The 17,555-nt window shown below is 40.3% G+C and overlaps 1 protein-coding gene across 1 annotated transcript; it reads left to right on the top strand.

The window, feature by feature from the left end:
• Positions 1 to 381: 381 nt before the first annotated feature.
• On the top strand, positions 382 to 17,555 carry HPRT1 (hypoxanthine phosphoribosyltransferase 1). Its single transcript, XM_014887360.2, has 9 exons — positions 382 to 593; positions 2,554 to 2,660; positions 4,119 to 4,302; positions 8,349 to 8,414; positions 9,024 to 9,041; positions 11,305 to 11,387; positions 13,773 to 13,819; positions 15,661 to 15,737; positions 16,347 to 17,555. The coding sequence occupies exons 1-9, from the start codon at positions 567 to 569 to the stop codon at positions 16,392 to 16,394; spliced, it is 657 nt and encodes a 218-aa protein (XP_014742846.1). The 5' UTR covers positions 382 to 566; the 3' UTR covers positions 16,395 to 17,555.

Raw genomic sequence — 17,555 nt, 5'->3', positions numbered from 1 at the left:
ACTTGTGCTCCAGATGCTTCACCCAGTTCTGTTGCTCTTCTCTGAACCTGGTCCAGCACCTCAATGTCCTCCCTGAGCTGAGGGGCCCAGAACTGGACACAGCACTGTCACCTTCCTGTGCCATCCTGAGGGGACGGGGACGCACATGGTGCTGTGGGAAGGGAGGGTCAACTCTGGAGAGCAGGAGTGGGGACGTTGGACCGCGCGGGGACACTGCACCCTGTTGGGATGGGGACAGCCCCACCGAGGGAACAGCTCCGGTGATGCGTCCCCTCTTCCCCGTCCCTCGGACCGCTCCCGGGGCCGGGGCCGCAGCACGGCGGCGCTGAGGGCGGCTCCGCCGCGGCCATGTTGAGGGCGGGGAGCGCGGAGGGCGCGGAGGCGGCGCCGGGGCCGCTGCGGGCGCGGCGCCTCCTGCTCCCAGCGCCCGCCGCTCCCGCCGCTCCCTCCGCTCCCAGCGCCCGCTGCTGCTGCCGCCGCTCCCGCCGCTCCCTCCGCTCCCAGCACCCGCTCCCGCCCCCGCCGCTCCGAGCCGCCCGCAGCCGCCGCCGGCGGGGCCGCGCTCCATGGCGACCCCCAGCCCCTGCATCGTGGTGAGTGAGGGGGCAGCCGCCCGCGGGACGGGGGATGCTGGGCGCCGGGGCCGCTGTCCCCCGCCGGCCCCCCGGAATACGGTGATCTGTGAGGGAGCGCGGGGGGTGGCATGGCATGGCGTGGCGTGGCGTGTCGTATCGTGTGTTGTGTCGTGTGGTGTCGCGTCCCTGGGCGCCGGGAGCCGCCGCCCCGCGGAGTCACCTTGAGTGCAGCCCCGGCCTCCCGGCGCCGGGCCCGTCCCTGCCCCCGGCCGGGCGCGTCCCTGCCCGAGCGGCCGCGGCTCCCTCGGCGAGGGATCCGGGGGGATCCGGAGCCCGAGGGCAGCGGGCAAAGCCGGCGTTGGCGCCTCCGGAGCGAAGGTGGAAGAACTTCCCCCAGCGCCTCACAACTTCCTATTCCTGTTGCTGTTTGCGGCGTGCGGGAGGCTCTGGCTCTGGTCGGGAGAGCCCCACGTGTGTGAGCTGGGTCTGGTTCTGCAGGAGCAGCATCCTTTATATTTTTGCGTTATTGCCGCATCTGCAAAGGCGCTTCATGCTCATTTTAATTTATCGTTTTAATGCAAGTGCCGGTGCTGATGAAGTGCGTGCGGTGTCTGATGGCCGAGCGCTGTGACGGCCGCGAGGTTGCGACAGTAAATCCCTGCAGTCCATAAAAAGCCCGATAAAACCTGTAGGAAGGGCCCATTCCCTGCCAGATGCAGAACGGAAGGTTTAGTAGACACGCTGGATATAACGATGGGTCAGACCAAAGAAAAACCCCATGAGTTTTGGGAAGGACCTGCCTTGTTTCTTAAAATAATTCCCTGTGGACTGCAGGGACCATGAGCTGGAGCTGTGTGTGTGTGTGTGTGTGTGTGTGTGTGTGTGTGTTTAGCTCACACAGAGTCAGTTTTGGATGGGAGGGTGAAATGAAAATTAAATTGCCCAGATAAATACTCATTAAAGATTAATCAACAAAACCCTCATGTAAACACTTGTCTGACCGCTGGCCAGGTAAGTGTTTCCACAGGCACTGAAATAAGATTTGAGTCCTGCAGGGGTACTGTAGCCAAAATGGATACAGAAAATGCCTGCCCTGGTGAACTGTCAGCAATAACCTTCTGTTTTCCCTCTGAAATTCTTTTTCACATAGTAGTGCTCGACTACGTAACCAGAGAGGGAAGTAATTAAAAAAACACATCATTTTCAAGCTGCAGCAGGGTTAGGGTTCAAGGAAGACTCTGTTTGATGTGACAGTGTGCCCTGAACCTCAGCAGTGTTCGCTATCATTATGTACGTATGCTAATCCCTTGTCCTAATTAATATGCACTTACCAGTGTTGCAGGCTGTTTCATACAGGGAATTTGCCCATGTGGAACAGGTTGCTGAAAGCTTTAATTTCAGATTCTGAACCTCCCCGTTTGGGAAACGGTGGTCAGAGCAGGGTTGCTTCACAGCAGCATAGCTTGTCATGCTCACGTAGCTCCCTTGTCTTGTGCTGCAAACTGGCTCGCATGTTTTGTTGTGATCGAGTGTTGTGGAGATTTGGAAGGTGTCCATGTCAGAACCTCTGCTTGCTTAATTGCAGATGCAGGTTTTGCATTACACTGGGAAAATTAAAGGGTTTTAAAAGCTTGATTATTTTTGTAATGGAATATAGAGTTTCATTGAGGTGTAGTAACTCCACTTTTCTACTCTCTACTGGAGAAGAACGTTGTAGGACTTTCTTTCACGCATTGCATAACAACTCGCAATATTTCAAGTAACCCTTGTGAACTCTTATATTACACTGTACTCCGTATTCAGTGTGACTGGTGTTTCTAGAGAGGGGAAGGTAAGGTGGTTCTGATCAGTGTCGTGGGTTTGATAGCTTTTATTCATGGGTTTGATAATTTTTACTGAAGAAAGCAAAGGACTTGAAGTTTCTTAGCACAGACTTTCTATAAGACTTTGTAGAAATCTCACCTTATTTCCTTTTCAGATTGGCGATGATGAACAAGGTTACGACCTGGATTTGTTCTGCATACCTAAACATTATGCAGATGATTTGGAAAAAGTCTATATTCCTCATGGGCTCATCATGGACAGGTTTGTTTGACTTCAGACAGTACACTGATTGCATGAAACTGGAATAAACATCTTCCAGTGATAATTTGCTGCTTGGAGACTGTCTAAATAGATTATATGTACATTCGAGTCTCTAATTAAATGTAATCTCCTTTTTTTTCTTGCTTCTAAGAGTTCATTCATTTGCAGTCATGCTTTTCTTTGAAAATTGGTCATAATTCTCAAGCGAAATTTTGTAGTCTGTAGCAACTTAGGACTTTCTTTCCAGTGTTTCTTTGATGTTTTACCTTCTTAAATCTAACTAGATGTTTTGTTATGTCAGTTCAGTCTGAAAATATAGTCTCTTGAATTTCCATAAGATATTAATAAAAGTAAACTATGAATCACATCATTTTAGACTCTCTCATGTTGATGTGGTAGATAAATAATGTCCACCTTTCTCCTGCACCCAAGAAAGACATTATCCTCTGCAAATATCAATCTGTCACTTCTGTGATTGCTGAAATCTGTGATGTGCTGTGCAAGTTTTATCTCGTGTGATCAGAAATGTGTTCATAAGCCTACAAGACGTTTTTGTTTTACTTTGTATTTGAAAGTTGCTAATTTCCTTTATGAGAATGAACAACAAATTCAGTGAATTTAAACCTATTATGAGCGGTGCTGGATGGGTCTTCCAGTGGCTCTTGTGACTAGGAATGCATTTAGGTTTTGTGTGGTTCTGTTTAACTAGATACAATGAGCATCTCTATAAAAAAAAGTTTCTTTTTAAATATTAAAACTTTACACTGGAAGTCCATATAGAGGAAAAAATTGGACAAAGTACACATCATTAAGGAATTGACGTAAAGTTTGTAATGGTTGGCTTTCTCTGAGAAACCTGCTGTCAGCTGGCACACAGTAAATGCAGACCATGCTTTCTAAAATAAATGGCAAAATAAATTTAGAAACAATTATTGCAGAAAAACAGTGCAGTGTTCTCTTGCTCTGCCTTGCTGGTATTGTATTCTGCTTTCAGGACGAATTTCTGGCATTCTGATTTGGCAAATAAACATAAACTCTTCAGTTTACAATTTGAGAGTTTTCTCACTCGTCAGCTGGTGAGGGCTGCTCTCTTTGGGGTTGTGTTAGCTTACATTGCTCTTTGCATGGAAGCTGAACCTGTCTTTGGAAGGAGAGAACACACCTTCATGTCTCATATCTGACAGTGGAACAGTTTCAGGGTGTTAAGGTTTGCTTTGGCTGCCTGTGATGTAGGAAAACAAGCGCATTTGGCAGCGCTACTGTTGGATTAACCTTGAAAAGCAAAACTTTGTTGACCAGTAACATATAAAAGTGACCAAGTGGTGGGCAAATATTTCCAAGCAAAATGTGTTTCCAAGTTCACTCTGTGTGTTTGCTGCTGCTAGGAGTATCAAATGCTGCTGTTGTGATGAACAAATGAAATGTTATGACAGCTCACTCTTCCTTGGTTTTGTTTAGGACGGAGAGACTGGCACGAGAAATTATGAAGGGCATGGGAGGACACCACATTGTGGCACTCTGTGTACTCAAGGGTGGCTATAAATTTTTTGCTGATTTATTAGACTACATCAAAGCTCTGAACAGAAACAGTGACAAATCAATCCCCATGACAGTTGACTTCATTAGGTTGAAGAGTTACTGTGTAAGTATCTATGCAGTACTGTGCAATTTTTAGCTAAGTTGACTACAAATTATTAACAAAGGTGGTTTAATATTGTTACTGCCCTAATATGCTAATATTAAACAAATAATTAAGGGAATTAAGAACCACAATCCAATTTACTCTTTTGCTACCTTATTATATAATGTATTTTCTTTTAGACCTTGATATCTCCTCACCCCAGTAAAGTCATTGTGCTGAGGAGAGAGACCTTTTACATGTCCTTTACTTGTTCAACAATTTCCTCTCTGCCCTCTACCCCATCTCTAAAGCTGTGGCTCCAGACTGGTACAGAGAATTCTCCTGCAACTATTATTACAAAAATTTAATTCTGGGAGTTTTTATATGGCCCAGACATCGTTCTTGGACAGGGTGACTTGAAAGCTGCAGAAATGGTTCCCTCTTTTTTTTTTTTTTTTTTTTTTTTTTTTTGAATGATCCAAACAATGAATAAAAATAGTTGTATTTGGCCATGAGGAAACACTAGATTCATAAACCTAGATTTGTGATTATTGGCCTATGAATATGGCATTACCTTTTCAAGACAGTGCATAGGTTGCCTTGGGTTTAGATTTTTAGGGAAGGAATTTCTTTTGATTCTGAACACAAGTATTCAACTTTGTTGGGAAACAGAACATTCTGTAACACGAAGTAATTTTTAGGTTTTACAGAAGGAAGAACAGGGTTATGTTGTGCAGGTCAGGGGAAGAAGCAGGTGTGTGTCAGCACTGTATCATTTCCAGCTTACTGACAGCCAAGTCTCATGTTTTAGGGATTTCAGAAATTTATTATTTTTTCCCTAAGACCATCTATAAGATGGAAATAATGACTGTTTTGTTTCAGTTTAAAGTGTTTGAATACATTGTTTCACAGTGTTATGCTGTTTATTCTGCATCAGCAGCTTTTCATTGAAGTCAGGGTTACTTGTCACGGGCTGTAGACCGGTCCCTATTCCAGCAGAAAATGACAGATAACTCAATTGAAAAATCACTCTCATCCTTTGTTTCATTAAACTGTGAAACCCAAGATGGAATATTTACAGACTTAGTCTGGACTGTTGCAGAACTTGATAAATCCATTATTCTTATTGAGCTCTCCATTGACGTCTCATGCCAAAGCCAAGAACTGCACAGGGCTTTGGTCCAGTCCTTTTGCAGGACGGGCAGCCCTGGCTGCCTGAGGCACACACAGCTTCAGGGGTTACCTGGAGACCACCCTCAGCTCTGCAGAGCTCGAGGCACTAATTTAGTTATGTGCTTTAATGAGAGTGTCAGGCTGGGCAGGAGGGCTCGTGCCAACCTCTGGTTGTATCTCACAAGGCACTCTGTGCTTGTGCACTGTGTTAAAATCAGTGAGAGAGAGCAGTTTGAGCCTCTTTTCTTCTGTAGCTCCCAAAAGGGGAGGCTCCTGCCTCCAGTCCACTTCACCCCAAGGCCCCACATGCTCATATATTCTGCCTGTAAAAGCTGCAGAAAACTGAATGTCTCTATTACAGAATAGTAGGTTAAGAATATGGAATTATGACTTCCACTTGTTTTTTTCTTGGAGAGGAAATTGTGTATCTTCTGCTTTCTCCACTTAAGAACACTTCCAATAACTTACTTACCTTGTTTAAAAAATCAGTACAAAGACTATACCCTTCGTGCTCTCTACTTTCTAATTCAGAAAAAAATACTGGAGAAATAGTTTGAAACACTTGAAAAAAATCTCTGCTAAAAAGCCAGGCTAACTTTTTATTGATATCCCACGTGTGTTTTGGTTCATTTCTTTACTACAGCTGTTTTTGTTTATTCCCCCTCAGAACTACAGTGCCTTGATATTAATAGGGGAGTGAGCAGCAAAGTAAGTTTCATGGAGATTACGATCCTGTTTTTACTACAAAAGCAAATGGATGAGAAGAAAAGCAGAGAAATGTAGGCAGAAAGCTGTTGAACCCAAACGTTTTCCTTGCGGTGTTGGCTTGAGGGTTTTTGATTTTGTCAGCCAGTTCTATAAAAGAATGTTTTCTTGTTCTGGATGAGTGAGGAGCTGCTGTTATGTGATGCCTCCACTACACTATTCATGAGCATTTCTCTTCTGTAGGTGGTTATCTCTTAGGTGGTTATTAATATCCAAATTTAGGTCCTTTAGATTGCATAACTTAATAGACTGGAAAAGATTATCCTATCATGGACATGTATGTAACAGCTTGGCTGGGTCTCCGTCAGTGTCAGAGTGCTAAATCTGCTCGCTAGTTTGGATCTGTGCTTTGCTACAGGAAGGGATCTGTGTCCAGTGGTGTGAAAATCATCACAAACTGTAATGGGCAGTTGAAAGTGGAGCTTTCAACTCTCTTGTCGCTGTCTCTGGATGTAATTACTGGATCTTGCTGCCTGCCTTTACAGACTGAATAAAAGATGTTAAAAATATCCTGGTCGCATAAATGAAGCAGATGAACTTTTGTAATGGTTCTGTAATTGATATAATTGAGGTTCTATTCTTGTTTCAAACTGATCATTTAATATTTACAAGCATATGGGGGTTTTTTTTCTGTTGCAATGCAAAGTTCATACTGTACTGCACCCAAAATAATTCTCTAAGAATACTGACATGATCAAGCTATGATTAGACTTTACTTGTAACTCCAGTTTCCAAGTCCTTACGGATGAATTTTAATGATCTGGCAAACTGTTAAGAAATGGAATGATAGTGTTTGTGATCAGATCCAGCTCTCAGTACTCTTGACAAAGAGTTTATTCTGTTTGTGTTACAAGAAGAATGGTTTTTCACCAGTCTCCTGCATTTAAGCATGGAAATGAGCAAATGTTGCTTGTATAGTCATGAAGGGCAGCCAAAAGACAGATGTATTGCACTGTCACTGGTGAATATAGGGATTTTCGGTGGAGAACGTGCTAAACTCTGGTCAGGCTGTTCACAGCAGTAATCTGAAAGGTCTCTGCTAACCAAACCTTACAACAGATACTATAAGGAACTTAAAATGCCACCTTAAAAGGTGATCTTGGAGTCACTTGAGTCAGAAGTTACAATCTTGTAAAACATTATTGTTTTCCAGCAGTGGCAACAGGGAGGCAGTAAAAACAGATCTAAACAGTAAAACTCTTATGTGTTAAACCATGAAGCATTAAAGTCTTACCAATACTGAACTCAGAAATAAGGCTCCTGAAGATAATTAAAACATTGCTTAATGATTAAACAAAGTTCTTGCCAGTGGAAATCTGGTTACAGCCAATGTCAGAAATCTTTAACTGTTTTTCCACCCTTTCGTTGCTCAGGAACTTAGCACCTGCATATGAAATCTAATATGAACTGTGAGACACGGTCAAGGTTTAAAGTCAGTTGCATGAGTTTAATAAACTGCAAAGACTTGTGAGGCACTCCTAGCAGCTGTTTTTAACTTTCCTATATAACAGTTCATTTACGTTTTTATCACAGTTTAGATTTACAGAAGCAAAATGCAGTGTAGTGATGGTGTACCTGTGTTGCTGCTCAATTGTATAAGAACTAATTTGATTTGTTACCAATATTGGCTGTAAACTAAGCATAAGCTTTTCTGGCTATTTTTGTAGTTTATTGTTCTAAATAGCAATCAGTGCCTTGTTTGCTGTCTATTCTTGTTATGATTGCCTATTCTTATTCAGAGTAAGACTTTCTAAAGCAATAAAGTATAAAATGTAAATTACCAGCTATATAGCATCCTGTAGCTTGGAAACCAGAAGTGCTTTTTGTCCTGTTTCTGTATCTGTGGAGAATGCATAGTTAGTCTTTGCTTTTTAGATACATATGTGTATATAATGGTCACAGATGAGAGATGATGCCTGTGTTGATGCAAATCTCTTGTCAAACAGTCTTTAATCTGAAATACCATCTTTGAAGTTCTAATTTCTTTGTTCATAGAGAGATGCTGTTGCTGCTGTGCTTCTGAAAGCTTTAACGTTTACTAGTTGTGTACTTCAGAGTTTTGACATTTACTACAAGAAGAAAATCAGTTTAATTCTTCTGATGCTAATGTTCACCCTCCTCTTTCTTAGAATGATCAGTCAACTGGAGATATCAAAGTCATTGGGGGAGATGACCTCTCAACCTTGACTGGAAAGGTACAGCCCTCTGTGTGTCTGTGTTGTAGGAGTGTGGGAATTCATACTGTTGAGATGTGAAAGGTGCAGCACACATCAGGAACACACATCCTCATGATAGGCAGTGACAAGAGGAGGAAAGAGGAGAATGTAAATTGGGAATCTGCTTTTCTCCAGTGATTCTGCGGAGATTGTTGAGCCAGATGTCAGCCATTGCTCCTACTCTGTCAGAACATATCACTTTCCCCTTCTCCTCACAGGTGATTTTTAAGACATGTATATCAATGTAAAGGATGTAGGTATGACATGTCTCTGCAGTAGGACACTCTTCTCTAGAAGAACAGGAATTGTATAGACTCTGTTTTGATCTCTTTGGCATAGAATCTAGAATTTTCAAAGTCTGAATAATTCAAAGACTGTATTTAACGTGAGCTGTTGAGAAGGATCTCAGCTAATTGTTATTAGAGCATCAGAGATGTTAAACTACAAAGCAGTTGCTGTTACACATGTAAACATACATAAATGGTGATACAAATATTTTACTGCACTGAAAATGAGTTATGAAGATTAGTAAGAAATTGTATGTTGTCTAGGTACTAATGGATTTGTTTTTCTTTTTCTTCCTACCAGAATGTTTTGATCGTAGAAGTAAGTACTGTATTTCACTTGGAAGTTCTAATGTGTGACAGGTAAAAGAATTCTAATAGAAGTTGTTCCTAAGCCAGAAAACCTACAGTTTCTGATTTCAAGGCTTCCAGCTTCTGATTTCAGGCCTGAATTTTGCAAGTGGTCTCTGAATTTGAACTAAGCTGTGTTTTGAATTCTCAAATTGCATTCAATTGCTACATTTAACCAGGAAAATCGCCATCTAAAATGGTTTGTATTTTCTTTCGGTTTCCTGAGATTTTATCAATTCTAAAATGTCTAATTTTTTTTCCTTTTTTTTTTTTAATTTGAAAAAGTAGCCTGAAAAAAGTGATACTAAGCATGTTATTGTTCTGGTTTCATCAGAACAAGCTAGGAAACTAAACTGCAGAGGTAGAAAGAGATTCCTGATATGAATATCCTAAAATAAGTGAAAAACAGATCTAAGCCCAGCGTCCCTGTGTATAATTTGTTTAGAGAATAGTGACATAGAGAATGTTAATCTTAATTGGCATTTTGCAATTGCTAAATTCCAATTCCTCTGTCTTGTCATGGTTCTCTGGGTGATACCAGGTTCAGTACAGCTCAGTTTGACTGCCTGGTAGATGCTGTTGCTTAATTCTTGCTTTCATACCTCTGTCTTGATGAACACCATTGCTAATGTGCAGCCAATGTCACTTTCCTTGAGTACAATTGACGATTTCAGGATAGGGAAGCAGCAGCAGTAGACAGGAAAAGTGGATGTGCAATCTAATAACGTGTTAAGGCTCCAAATAATGGAAATGGCCTGTTTGTAAGCAAAGAAACAACTATGGCAACTGATTCATCAGCCAAAGGAAAGGATGTTTCCTCTCATGAAATGTGTTTCTATGTATTATTTTCCTAATTTGAGAAGGTTATATTATTCCACAGGAAGCACATGCAGTTCCAAAACTCCTACCAAAATAGTATGCCTACAGCAGTCATTGTGTGATCAGTGGTGTCCTTTGAAGTATATTTTGCTTCAAGACAGATGTGTCTAATTATGTATCTGCTCCATTTCAGATGAATGTAATCCCCAGATTAGGTTAGTTTCTTATTTGTTCAGTGACTCATCTGTCCAGTGGCTGGTCTTACACTCAGATATGAACACCTACTAATCACCATTTTAACTGTCAAGTGATAAAATGCACATCTATTGTAAATTAATGTCTTGAGTGCTAGGCTTTTCTTTACTGCATCCCTTTAATGTCCAAAAAAATTCTGTACAAAGTGGAGATTCATCTCCAATAAACAGCTCATCACACAACAGAAAATCAATAATAGGTTCTGGTTTTTTCTTAGAGCATGGAAGTAGCTGTTTATTTACTAACTTTGATTTTTATCTATATACCTCTACATCTTCAGCTTCTGTGGAGTTTAATGATTAAAAGCATTGAGTGTTAATGCTGCAGTTGCTCTGTTGAGTTTGTCGTTTGATTTTTATTTTAATTGGGAGTCATGGGAAAATCAGCTGAAAACATGGTATTTCTGCTTCTTTGCTGTCTGCCTCCTTCACTTCAAATAGATTTGATTTTAGGCCAGGGCAAGGACTATCCCTCTAAGGATGGTGTGATTGAGTCCAAATGAGGAGGCCATTTCTGCTGTTTCAGTTTCAAGCCATATATTCTCTTTTTATTTTTTGTTTATATGTGCAGTGAATGGAATTAAAATGCCATGTCAAAATATATTTAGTGTGTTTTAGACTTCAGAACTGCACTCAGACTTCCCTGTGCAATTTCTTCAGGTATTTCTTGTCTCTGTAAAGTAAATTGTAGTCCTTTTCCTTTAACTGCAGTAATGGGTTGTTCTGCCTGTTTTCCCTTCTTGCTTTTCTTCCCATTGAATGCTCTGTAACTGAGCTCAACAGTGAGACTAACGTTACTCTTATCATACTCGAATTAAACATTATCTCATTGCTGCAAGGAGCACAAGCCATAAAATATCCAGAAGGAGCCAAGAAGGTCATTCAGTGACTGCTTGTTCAGCAACTGCCTCCAAAGTCATGGTTATCCACAACAATTAAGCACTCTTGTTAATGTGTGTGATCATTTAACCAAGTGTGGTTGCATAAACCCAGCACTGTGTTTCGTGCCACCTGCATTTGCTTGTGAGTATTTTTACAGGCTGTAGTTTGCCATGTTTTCATGCTGCTGTGGAGGAGCAGTTTTGGTGGTAGAAACTTGAAAGTGCTAGTCTGACATGTTTAATATTCTGTCTTAAAAGAGTTTTTTTTTTTAATTTTCAGGATATAATTGATACTGGTAAAACAATGAAAACGCTGCTGTCTCTACTTAAACAGTACAATCCAAAGATGGTGAAAGTAGCCAGGTAAATGTTTGATTATTATTTGTGCTGGTTTTCATCTTAAGAAGGTTTTAAAAAACCCCAAACCAACAAGTAAAAAACAAACATAAAACACATTTCCATGGAAGAGAAACAGGAGGGAACATTTCTGAAGGAGTCATATGTGATGTGATCTGTTGAAGTCACTACTTGTTTAAACTCCTAAAGCACTTTTGCATGCTATAAGCATATATATATATATATGTTAAGGATTTTGGAAGCACTGTTCTTTCCAGTCTTATTGCTGGAAGAATTCCTGTGCTTCAGAAGGACATAACTTGTGCATGCCCAGAGCACCTCTTGCCTATCATATTATGATATGGTCTGTGGGCTTTTACCACTGAAGTCAAAGTTTAGAAGTATCTAGAAGAATCTAAATCCTTTGGTCTTAAAAGAAATACTCTTTTAAGTTAATAGAGGTATTTTCAACACAAAATTAGTTAATAAATGTAGACTTTAACTGGAAGGGGGAATAGGCAATATTAGTGGTTGTTGCTTACCTGTATGTAGGATCTCTCAAAAGATGTTGTTTTTGCTGGCACTGTCTGTAACTTCACTGTACTGCAGTGGGGTACCTGTGCAATGGAGACATTTTTTTTCTATTCTTCCTTCTTTAATTGTGAAATTTAATTGGTTTACACACTAACATGAGTGAGTGTATAGTGTGCATAGTGCAGCTGAGCTTTAGAGGTCATTCTGTGAGAGTCACCCAGCCATATGCTCTTCCAGGCTTTTCTACTTAGTTACACCTTTAATCAATTTGTTTCAAAACATTTCAAAATTAAATAACTTGCAACCAACAGGAAATGTTGAGGATGATATTGTATTATTAACCAATATCAACATTCCTCCTACTTCTTTTTAAATTGCATCTGTTGCACTGCTATGCTGTAGTTGTGTATTTTTTAATAAAAGCATAATGATTGCTGGGGATTAGAGATAAAGCAGAGCTGGGTGTAATATCTAATCACTTGTGTTGCCATAACAATGTCAGAGCAGTTGTTAGACTTAGCAGAACAGCTCTTCTTGCTGACAATCTGGAGGTGACCTGCTGAAGGTGAGGCCCTTGTGGATTTCTCCCTGACCAGTTTTTAAGTATGTGTCACTGAAAAGTGTAACACTTCAGTGTAAGTCTATGATACAATACAACATAATATAATATATCTGTGGAAAGACCAATTTCCTGTGTTTTAAAGCTGTTGCAGTAATTTGGGTCTGCCTAGGGAAAGACTTGACCAGGGAAACAGGATCATTCTAGATAGTCTTGCATCTTAGCTTCACTTTTCTCTCTTCTGTTTTCTTTGTTAATATTTTGATTATTTTGTTGTTGTGGTTGTTGATTAGGTTGGAGTTTTTGAGTTTTTTGGTTTGGTTTTGGTTTTTTTAGTTTCCTATTTATTTTCCTTCAGACAATTAAGTAGTTGTAGTAGGGAGATGTGAACTAATGCTAATTTTTTGGGGGTTTCTTTGATCAAATCCTACCCCAATTCTCAAAAATTAAGTCTCCCAATTAGAAGTTTCAGAAAGTAAAATCAAAACTGTCACTGTGGCAAATGAAGCCACATCTTCAGGGGTGATCCAGGAGGGGAGGGGGTCTGTGCTTAGTGTGCAGAGTTATGCCTGGTCCTGTTTGCATTCAGCCATAACCACCTTTTCTTTTCCTCCCTAAGTCTCTGTTTCCCAGACAGACAAATGTCAGGCCTGTGGGATTGTCTTATAAGAGGTGGAAGTGCTCAACTGAATAATGAGCAAACTACACTAAGCTAGCAGGGCATTTCTCTCTACCACACTACCCCCAGCTCTGTATCTCCATGCTTTTTACTCCTCTGACCATTAATTCTAGTATCTCTTGATCATCAATTACATTTTCTTTATGGGGTTAATTAGTACTTCCAATGAAAACCAGATAAGGACAAGTTGTGCAAGTGGAGTTGAGGTTACATTCACGCAACTGAACTTTTACTTCATAAAACTTAGGCTTTTGTTGTTTTTTTTTATTTGGGCCACATCCCAGATTGTTGCCTCTTTACCTACAAAGTAAATTGCACCTGAAGTTCCTAACATACATAAAATCCAAATGAGTGAATTTTCACAGTGAAAATCCATCCAGATCAGTGTCTCCCAGCCTTTTCCTTGCAGACCTGTTAGTTAGCCTTTAGGCTGTGAACCATTAATGATTCTCTGAAGTTTTGGTTTTGTCATTACGATCTTTTGTACCTGCAAGTACAGCAGTGGTTTAAAAAATGTGTAATTATGCTGTCAGTTATGCACACTTAGGTCTAACTTAGCTTCTCTGTCACCAAAACAGTCTCTTATATTTGTACATGGTGCTTTTCCATGTTTCAGTTGTACATTAATTTTATTTGACAGTTTGTTGGTGAAAAGAACTCCCAGGAGTGTGGGATACCGGCCGGACTGTAAGTGACTTTTAACAACCATTTTTCATTATGAAAAGTATGTCTGTGTATTGTGTACCTTTTGCTCAAAGTCCAAGGATGTTCCAAATAGGTTTTCACTAATTATTCTTGATAAAATTTGTTCTTATATAGATAATTTAAATATTTAGAATGTATTTTGAGACAGTTAATCAGGATTTGTAATATTTGCAACGTTTTATTATATTGAAAATCAAACTTTGATATTTTGGTCTAGGTTACACCATTGTCATGTGCAAATTCTCTCAACTTGCATTTAGTCAAATGCTTCAGTCAGTGGAATCTGCTGGATTCACCTTTTGAGACTTTTGGGAGTGATTTGTGTGCCTTAGCCTAGCAATAGCAGGAGGTGTCCTGCTATTTGGCTGTTCCCAAGAATGTGGGAGTTCCACATGGGGTAGCAGGTCTGATAAAAGTTTACAGTGATAAAATGCCTGAATTGGTACTGGTTATGCCTGGATATCTGAATTACTCCCTTCTTGTCCTCTCCTGTCTGTCCCAAGACCGTTAGTGAAGGAACAGCATCCACAGCAGGCAGTGGTAAGAGAGTGACAGCTCCTCCTGCCTTGGGCAGGGCTGTGTGATTTACCATGTTCCAGAGGCTAAATTCCTCTTGCTTTCATTATGGAAGTGAAGTGAATTGAGCAGCAGAATCACATCCTGTTCCTCCTCCAAGGTTGTACAAAGCTCTGTAAGTGAAGCTTTGTGATACCTCGAGGCTTCATTGAGGTGTTCCCCTCATTCCTGGGATCTCATTATAGGCTTAGCTGGGCTAATGGTACCTTTGGAGCATCTTGGACTTGTTTTGCCATCTGTCCTCAGAGACAACCTGTCCAGAGCAGGACATGTGAGCTCTGAAGGAGACAACAAGGCAGCAATGGCTCGGCCTCCATTTATCCCTGTATTGTGAGGCCCAGTAAGTGCTAAACATCACCTTGATTTTTTCAGAAGTGCCCACAGCCTTTTATTTGAAGTGCCTTTTATTTGAAGTTTACCTCCCTGTTTTTCCCATTGTAGCCAGGGAGAGAAAAAAGATACAGCTTTCCTGCTCAGGAGTCTTTCATTTTAGCACAAGGGGGAAAAGCCCTTTGGAGATTTTATATTTTAGATAATTTAATTATTTTTGTCATTTTATAGTGTGTATAGATAGGGTGGACTTACTGCCTGACAAAGCGTCCTGCTAGAATCTGGAATGGTGGATGCCTTCTATTTAGGCAGATTTTTTGGGAGATAAAAATCACAACCAAGTACAAAAACCAGCAACAAACCAAAGCCAAAGGCAAACCCAAAGCAGCCAGCCCACACGTGTTTCTGAAACCTGCAAATGACCCTTCCTGCAGCCCTGTCTGGACTGCAGGTCCAGCTCCCAGAGGTGCTGCTCTGGAATCAGGCTGTGGGGGGAACTTGTGTTCATGAGTCCCCTGCTGCTGCACTGGCATGTCAGGCATCTAGGAAGTGCCAGGAAGGATTGGCACTTTTGTATATATTTGCAAAGTCAGAGAATATTTTCAAGGAATTTTACATTCTCAATATAATATCCTGTCAGTAAATTTAAGAGCTTCCATTCATTTCTTGCAGACTAGCACCAGGCAGCTGTGTGGGAACCAATAAATACATCTATTTCATTTCCTTTAGTTGATAAATCAATAAAGTAAGTTAAAGTTGTAAAATAGCTGAAATATTAATCTGAGGGTACTTGGGTGGGAGAAATAAAATGAGTTACAATCTGTATCTATAAAATTCCATATTGTCTCTGTAAAAAGGTCTAGTGAACTCTAGGAAGTTCTTTTTCTAACACACTGGTGACTTATGGTCTTTTTCAGTTGTTGGATTTGAAGTGCCAGACAAATTTGTTGTGGGATACGCCCTAGATTACAATGAATACTTTAGAGATTTGAATGTAAGTAATTTTTCCCGTATGTTTTTCTCCATTTAAAACTGGGGAGGAGGAAGGAAGGGAAATCTCCTTACATCATTCTCCCTGCTCTGTAAATCATGCTTAATGTTCCAGTGACGAGACCAAGCCTGAGAGCAGCAGTGTTTGGAGCTCTAGTGAAACTAAAAAATTTATTTTGCTGCATGCAGAGTGGAGGCTGCACAACTGTCAGCTTTGAAATAATGTGAAGTTTGTGTGAAGTTCCTTGTCTCACCAGATGTCTGGAACAAATAAATGCATTTGCTTAGTTATATCAGAGTTCAAGAAGAGAGACCTGGGAAGAAGTTAAGAAGGGCTCACGTTTTATTATTTTTATCATTAACTCTTCATCTGGGTCTCATCAGACTCAGCAGACGCTGGGTGGGACAATTAGGAGAGGAGAAAAGAAGGCAATGGAGATTTCTGGACCAAGAAAAGGCCTAAGGTTTTCTGCATAAACAGTGTCAGACTGATTCTTCCTCCTGAAGTGTGTACAGCACACTTGTGTTGTTTTCAGAAGCTTGTTATTGATGTCAAACCTTGGTTTCTTAGGTTACTTTCCTAACAGGAGCTTTTCATTTTATTTTGTTTCAGCATATCTGTGTGATCAGCGAGACGGGGAAGCAGAAGTACAAAGCATGAAAGCAGAGTTCAAGTGACAACAGAGCTTTGAAATGTTTTGTTTACTGAGTCCAATATTTCACAGGCTTCAGCTCTGGTACACCAGCTACACTTGTAGAATGCCCCAGCCTCATTGCCATATGCTTACTGTAATTTATTGCATGTACAGTATAAGAGCTTGTCTTGTTCATTTATATTTTAGAAATGTAAACAATTAGTGCAGTTCTGCACTCCTTATTTTGATTTGCACTATGACTCTATCAACTATCGCTGCCCCTGGTTGGGTTGTGCTGTTTGTGAGCTCCAGAGTCTAACTTCTGCAGTGGTAAATTGCTTAAACCTCATCAACCCAGAACTGAAATAGTTCAAGTACTGTAAATGTAAAACATTTTATGATAGGGAAGTCTATTAGTAATATTTTTAAAATCTGTAATTTAAGTTTTATATTTTAATGCACAGATGTGATTGTGATTAATGGATAGTTGCACCTTTGGGTGTTATAAAGCATGAGGAGCAGCCAGTTACAGTATCTGTAATCTCCAAGGGGCTCATCCAAATCTCCTGGAGTTGCCTTATTGCTGTAAAGGAAGTCTGGGTGAAAAGTGTGTTTTTTCTTTTTTCTTTTTTTTTAAAGATGGAATGACAAAACAGAATGTTTAAAATCTAGTTTAGTTGAGCTGCCTATTTCTGTTAGATTTTTTTTCTTTAAAAAAATCCATCAGTCTGTGGAATTGCCTTTTACATTTAAACAATTTTAATATATTTGTGGGGAAAAGAAGTATTGTAATGTTTACTTTATAAGATCTACAAAGCAAAGTACTTTAAATAAAGGCTGTCTCTTTAAAATAAGCACTACACATCTATCCCACTCATTCTGTATATTAAAGTGCTCTTGAAATTTTCTTCTCAGTTCTATTTTTCATAAGTGCTTGTGACAGTGAAGGCAGACTGTACATTTGTTACCTCTGTAGAGCTTTTGGTTAATGTAATCCTGTCTAAGAGAGAGATGATAAAAGTGCTGTGGGAAGATATTGAAACAATTGCATATTCTCTAACCAAACCAGATTCCAGAGAGAACAGTTGAAGCAACAGTCCTTTGTTCTGTCTTAAAAAAATGAAGAGTGGAGGTTCTATGTCCATTAAACATATCCATGTGGGAAAAAAACCCACAAAAAACCACAA

The sequence above is a fragment of the Sturnus vulgaris genome, chromosome 14, assembly GCF_052056855.1.
Source record: "Sturnus vulgaris isolate bStuVul1 chromosome 14, bStuVul1.hap1, whole genome shotgun sequence".
NCBI classification, from domain to species: domain Eukaryota; kingdom Metazoa; phylum Chordata; class Aves; order Passeriformes; family Sturnidae; genus Sturnus; species Sturnus vulgaris.
Note: the sequence above shows the minus strand (reverse complement) of the source record. Positions and strands in the feature narration are given on the sequence as shown.

What these genes read in the sequence shown, in the direction of transcription:
- HPRT1 (XM_014887360.2), top strand. Translation starts at nt 567, where the DNA reads ATGGCGACCCCCAGCCCCTGCATCGTG. An exon ending in CCCCCAGCCCCTGCATCGTG is followed by an intron (nt 594 to 2,553) that starts GTGAGTGAGGGG and finishes TTTCCTTTTCAG; the next exon opens with ATTGGCGATGATGAACAAGG. An exon ending in AATACTTTAGAGATTTGAAT is followed by an intron (nt 15,738 to 16,346) that starts GTAAGTAATTTT and finishes ATTTTGTTTCAG; the next exon opens with CATATCTGTGTGATCAGCGA.